Genomic DNA, 6,000 nt, shown 5'->3' on the forward strand with positions numbered 1-6,000 from the left:
GCATGTTACTATGCAGTGCTACATGGTGAATGGTTCAAGTCATAAAGTGTAACACAGAGACACTTTCAGATATGCTTTAGATAAGCTTTTAGTGATGCTAGAAACAACACAAGACTGTGTCACTGAACCCACCAAATAAAAGTCCCTAATGGAAATTATAGGTGTTGATAAACGGATCTTAAATTACAAACTCGGGAACTGGCGCTGTTGATTTTTCCAATGATTCAGATGATTTTCACAGCAGTGTGTTACAACTGCTTAAATATTCATGATCAACCAATTTGAACGTTGCAATGTATTTTTACTCACCACTGTTGTTTGTGTGTATTTGCTGCAGCTGGTTGTTGATGCATGCTATGAAGCTTCAGACCAACCTCCTGCACTTGCAAGTGGAAGAAAGTCACATTTTCAAAAGAGGGAAAAACATAAAATCCTTACATTAAATGTAAACAGTTGGTACAATGTCCCACTCATTCAAACATCTTGATCTTATACAAAGGAAGAAATTCTTCATTCTCAGAATTTAAGACACAAACATTGTTGCATTATGTAGGTCCGCCACTGACAACAGTTTTTCAATTCATTAATCCACCAACAATTTTATCAATTAAGCCATTAATCTAAAATAGTCTTTCTTCAAGAAAGCAAAATTACCATATCATCAAAGTTAAAATTATTTTGGCAAAGTATGTAATTTCAAAATGCAGTACTGTATTAAATGTAAGCAACTGTTCAGTGCAGTACAGTGAAAATATATTATCTATTCAGTGCAATAATGTTCTAGGTTGCAGTAAGAATAAATTCATTTCAAGGTACATGTGCTGCCAAAATGCCCAGTAAAATATAAGGTCAGATGTTCTTTATATCATGCTTGATGTGATTTCGAATATGACTGAGTTTAAAACAAACAAATTTGGCTGCCAGAGCACGAGGTAAACTTTACTTGATACCTTAGATGGAAAAGACTCATTTCAGTCATGCTGATTATTAGTATGTCGTGTTTATACAAAAGAAGCCCATAGAAAGACATGTTCCTCATATCTAATAAAAAATAACTCAAATATGTTCAGTTGTAGATAATGAGGCACAGCAGGCCTGTTGAGCCTTGACTTCCTCTGCATGCTGGAGCAATGTGCATGCTGCTGCAGAAAAAACACATTTAAAGAGCTTGGAGCCTGGTGGGTTTTTAAGCTTTTCTAAAGTTAAACGTAAGCGCTGAAGTGTGGTAGAGTCATTAAATGGTGACGCTGTGTTTGTCTGCTGGTAGCTGTAATCATGAGAACTGCTGGCTAACTAGCTTTTTACCCATACTAGTGATCTGAGGCAGCTTTACTTCCAAGGCATCCGCTGTGTAATGTTTTTACACTGTGTCGAAGCTAACATTAGTCACATTAAGTAACCCCCAGCCACCATTTAAAGAGACGCTATTTTTTAAGGAAGGTATATTGTAGATACGTCTACTCGGGGAATTCAGAACACTATTAGTAACCAAACATTTGGGGGTTTTTTTTCAAAGCAGTTTTTTTCCAGGAAGGTTCCTGATTAAAATATACTGTGAAAAAAAATTGCAAGTTTGTAAGTCAGCAGCCAAGCAGGATGAAAATGAGCCCTGTATGTTCATTATCACACTAAAAGAGTTCTCTACTGGGTCCATTAGCTGTTGAAGGTGCATATTGCCAGTAGCTTTCATAAAATACTTCGGTATTTTTTGTATACTAGAAGACACAGCATGAGCCAAATCAGCAGTCATCCCTATGGATAAGCATTTCCCCCTAAAACCTGCAGAGTAATGATAACAGCCTCAAAAACAGAGACAGAGACAGAGTTTTAGAAGTAAAAAAAAAAAAAAAAAATAAAGAACCAATCCTGAATTCTCAATATCTTTATTCTTCTTCAGAATCAGTTAGCAGGATAAACATAGCGAAATGTAATTTAATATTACCGTGTTTGAGCAGAGTCGTAGGTGAGCTGGTGTGCTCAAACTGCATAAAGTGGGGAGGGCTGGGGGCTTCACTGATCTGCACATTGAAGAGGAAGAAAAGTGTAGTGTTACATGCAAGTAAGGCAGGAAGTGATTATTTTTATAGAAAAAACTTCTAAATATTTAACTTTGACACATGGAGATGAGTTTTTAGGGGTTTAAGGGACTTTAGTGTTATCTTAGTTGTTGCCACTCACCTCAGTTTGTTCCCTTTGTGCGTTAGTATACACTGGGGCCACAGGGTTGGTTTCTCTTAAAAATGAAAAACTGCTGGTAGTTACAAAAACTTAAAGATAAAGAATATTCAGTTCACTGCAGGGAAAATAACCTGTTTCCCAGGTTGCGCTACTGTTTATGCACAAAACAAAGATGGCAGCCAACTGATAACGTGGGAAACAGGTTAAGATTTTTATTTTATTTTTTGTGGTCATGCAGAAGATGGAATATTTCCTCATCCAAATAGATGGAAAAGAGCAGAAAATAATATCAGAATGGCAACAAGTGTTTTTAAACAGCTGTCTGGCTTTTTCACCCAATAGTTATCTCACAGAAGAGCCAGTGGTTACAAGGGCACTGAAAAAAAGTTCTCAAACTCACTCGGAAACAAGGAGCTAACTCCCGTTTTGGGGCACAAATGCGTGCGGTAAAGCATGATCACATCTGCATGGAGTGAGGAGTGATGAAGTAGTCATGCATGCAGCTGAAGAGTATCGGGAGGCTCAAGATGTGACCTTCTTTCGTGAAGGGATAGCAAACATTGATCCGATCAAGGGAAGCTTGTGGGTGGACCGAGTGCATTGAAGTTAAAGACGATTATGTTGAAAAATACTCAAAGAGCAACCTTTCTCCTGTGATGCTATCTGGTGATGCTGAGAACTTTTGAAGTAAGCATTTATCTCTGTGGCTGAATTTACTCTAATCATGCTCATACATGAGAGGCACAAATTGGGATGAGCTGCAACGGCTGGTTAAACATGTTAGCCAGCAAAATTGAGGTTTGCCAGCTTGAAATAATGAGCCTTCTTTTGTCTACCTCTGCCTGAAACCAAGGGAATTTTTCAGAAAGTGCAAAACAAAAAAAAAAAAAAATAAATCTGCCTTTGTTTTGACTGTAAACTGCCTACGTGCTGTGTGACAATGCATTGTGTATTAACAGTAGCTAGCGGGGATGAGAGTTAACGAAGGGTAAAATGAATGAATGAAAAAATGTGACAAACTTTTATTGATTGCTTCTGTTGCCTATTATGAGCTTGTATTTCTTGAGGAACTTATGACCTCTGTGTCTAAAATGTTGACTGCAAGGACATTTATTATTTATTTTCTGAAAATCTCATATTAAAACGCCAACGTTCAGTCAAGTTTTCATTGCAGTCCCTCTGTGTCTCCTCAGCCTGACAGAACCTATGACCTGAAGATCGGCCAGCCCACGGTGTCGTACTTCCTGAAGCAGGCAGCAGGTATCGCAAAAGGGGCCGGAAAAACAGGTGAGAAGTGCCGCTGCCGTTACATATCTGCTCTCGCTGCAGTTTTCACCCACTGGGTCTGTCCTGTAACGGACACGCGTCTCTCCACAGACTCGGTTTTTGAGCTTTGCTGTGATTGATGTTATATTCATGACATGCTGGGGAACTGCAGCAGAGGTAGGAAGTGGTAAAGATTGTGTGTTCAGAAAAGAGAATTATGGATTTCCACCTTTTACGCTCTGAGCTATCTGGAGCTTCGATTCAGCTGTTGACTCCTAATCCCGCCCCTGCACCCTCTCCATCATTCACACCCGCACACTCCCGTCACTTTGTCGTCTTTTGAGGCCAACTTTCTCTGATATGTTTATTGAATTTTTCGTGTTGTTTAATTCATGCTTTTCCTTCTGTTTTGTGCGTGTGAAGGCCACGAGACAGCCGGGATGGTGTCAGTGAAAGCAGTGTATGAAATCGCACAGGTCAAAGCTCTGGATGAATGCTTTAAAATGAGGAACACCCCCCTCGAGAACGTCGTCAAAAGCATCGTCGGCTCAGCCCGCTCCCTGGGAATTAAAGTAGTCAATGAGTAAGTCCAGATTCTTCCCTCGTGCTCTTATAGTCTCATCTCATTAACCTCAGGTAAATGTGACCAACAGAGGACAGTGTGAGACACATAGATCCTGGTTCAGTGTTTCATGTGTAGATGCTACTATGCCTGACATACTGGGGAAAAAGAAGAAAGGGAAAAGAAAAACAACAACAAAATAAAACCTTTCCTATTACCTTTAGGCACCAAGGTCCCATCACACTTGAACTTGTTCTATGGCACTTATCCAGGTTGTTCTCTTCTGGCTAGATTCTTTTTTGTTTGTTGGATCTACTCTCAGATGTACGTCACTTTGGATAAAAGCGTCTGCCAAATTAAATTGTAGAATTGTATAGTTGCTATGCATTCAGATGGCCACTAGAGGTCAGATGAGTGTGCGAGACGGACCACAGTGGCCACAATATCGTGAACACCCATAGCAACTTCAGAGTATAATTAAATTTAGTTCAATAAAACAAACTGGTAGCAAAACTAAAATGAAAGGTCTCAGTCAAAGGTTGGGAAGTTCTTTACGCGTTCTTGATCCTGATTTGAGGTGGTCACACAAATGTTTTTTGGGCCTGTGGATTCACTCTGAAATAAGAAATACTGTTTATACCCTACAGCCTTACAAGGTGCGCCACTGAAGGCCTCGACTCCTTTAATATTGAGTGTACAAGCTAATACAGCTGCATTGTGCAAATTTAAGCTACAGTAAGCAGGAAAATTAAAAACAAAATTAAAATGTTTTAGAGCAGAAACAGTTTTCTCTAAAACTGAGAGTTTGACATAATTTGTCCCTGAGGGTATTCACTTAAACCCCTGAACCCCAAAACCTGCTGGCGGCTTTGAAAGGCAAAGCCTTAATGGAACAAAACAAACAAACAAAAAAACAAAATTGCACCACTGACAGAATGAATCATCAGATTTTCAACTTCCAGATGGTCCTTGAGTTACTCATCTGTGAAGTGCAAACTGTATTATTATGATACTTTGTCAAATTGACTTTATCCAATATGTGTCCTTCAAAAATTCATCAAAAATAGACCCTTTGCATTAGGCAGATATTATAAACCCAAAAAGTCTGTGTTCCTCAGAGCACCAGTGAAGCCATTAGTGACTCATCTGTCACCGTCAGTCACTTGACAAAAATTCAGGGACTATTCAGCTGAACTGCATGCAGTGTTTACACAGAGCAGAATGGAAGAAAACAGATTTGAGAAAAAAAAAAAAAGTAAATCATTTTTAGAGAGCCGCAATTGTTTTCCAGTATTGGTAACACACTGAGGACACTTGAAAAAATGTGTCCAATTTTTATGAGTCATGACATTATAACACAGTTCTGAGTTCTCTCTACTTCTAGCCATGGTTGTGTTGTTTCTGTAGAGTGCAGGACTTTATATTGCACATTAACTTCGGCATATCATTCGGCATTCAGAGCTGAAATGTGGTCCTTCAGTTTTAGTGTTTGTGATTTCACTTCACTAACAAAATCCTTTAAATATCTGTCTGTCTGTGGCCAAGACTGTAGTTCACAGTGCATCTGTAGTAATGACAGTAGACCTGGTTGCAGAGTGCACTGACTGCCCCACTCTACATAATAACTTGATAACATAATAACCTGACAATGACTGAATGGAATTACAGGCTTTAATTTTTGTACAGCTGAATCCCTCTCTAGGGATCCTGGTTCATCTTGTAGTTGAAGCTGCATACAAAGGTTATGAGTAAATTAAATAAAATACCCTCAAAACAGCATACATATCAAAAACCCCGACTTTTATGTTCCTACTACCTTACATCCTGGAGTGGACATTGTTTATTTATTTTTTTAAACTGCTATTATCCTCTTCAATTCCATTCTATATCGACCATATAAAAAACATATACAGCTGTAAAAAAAAAAAAAAAAGGGAAAGAAAATTGTTGTACTGTGTTGAAATGGTGAAATGAATACATTGTATTGTACTGAT

At 38.6% G+C, this 6,000-nt stretch overlaps 1 protein-coding gene across 1 annotated transcript in view; it reads left to right on the forward strand.

Annotated features, from left to right (window-relative positions):
* Nucleotides 1–6,000, forward strand: part of mrpl11 (mitochondrial ribosomal protein L11) — a 50,396-nt gene that overhangs the window by 43,031 nt on the left and 1,365 nt on the right. Inside the window, exons 4-5 of the mRNA XM_008303886.1 lie at nt 3,372–3,465; nt 3,868–4,027. Of these exons, the coding sequence (XP_008302108.1) occupies nt 3,372–3,465; nt 3,868–4,027 (254 nt within the window). The remainder of the gene's footprint in view (nt 1–3,371; nt 3,466–3,867; nt 4,028–6,000) is intronic.

This window comes from Stegastes partitus, unplaced genomic scaffold, assembly GCF_000690725.1.
Source record: "Stegastes partitus isolate 25-593 unplaced genomic scaffold, Stegastes_partitus-1.0.2 Scaffold39, whole genome shotgun sequence".
NCBI classification, from domain to species: Eukaryota; Metazoa; Chordata; class Actinopteri; family Pomacentridae; genus Stegastes; species Stegastes partitus.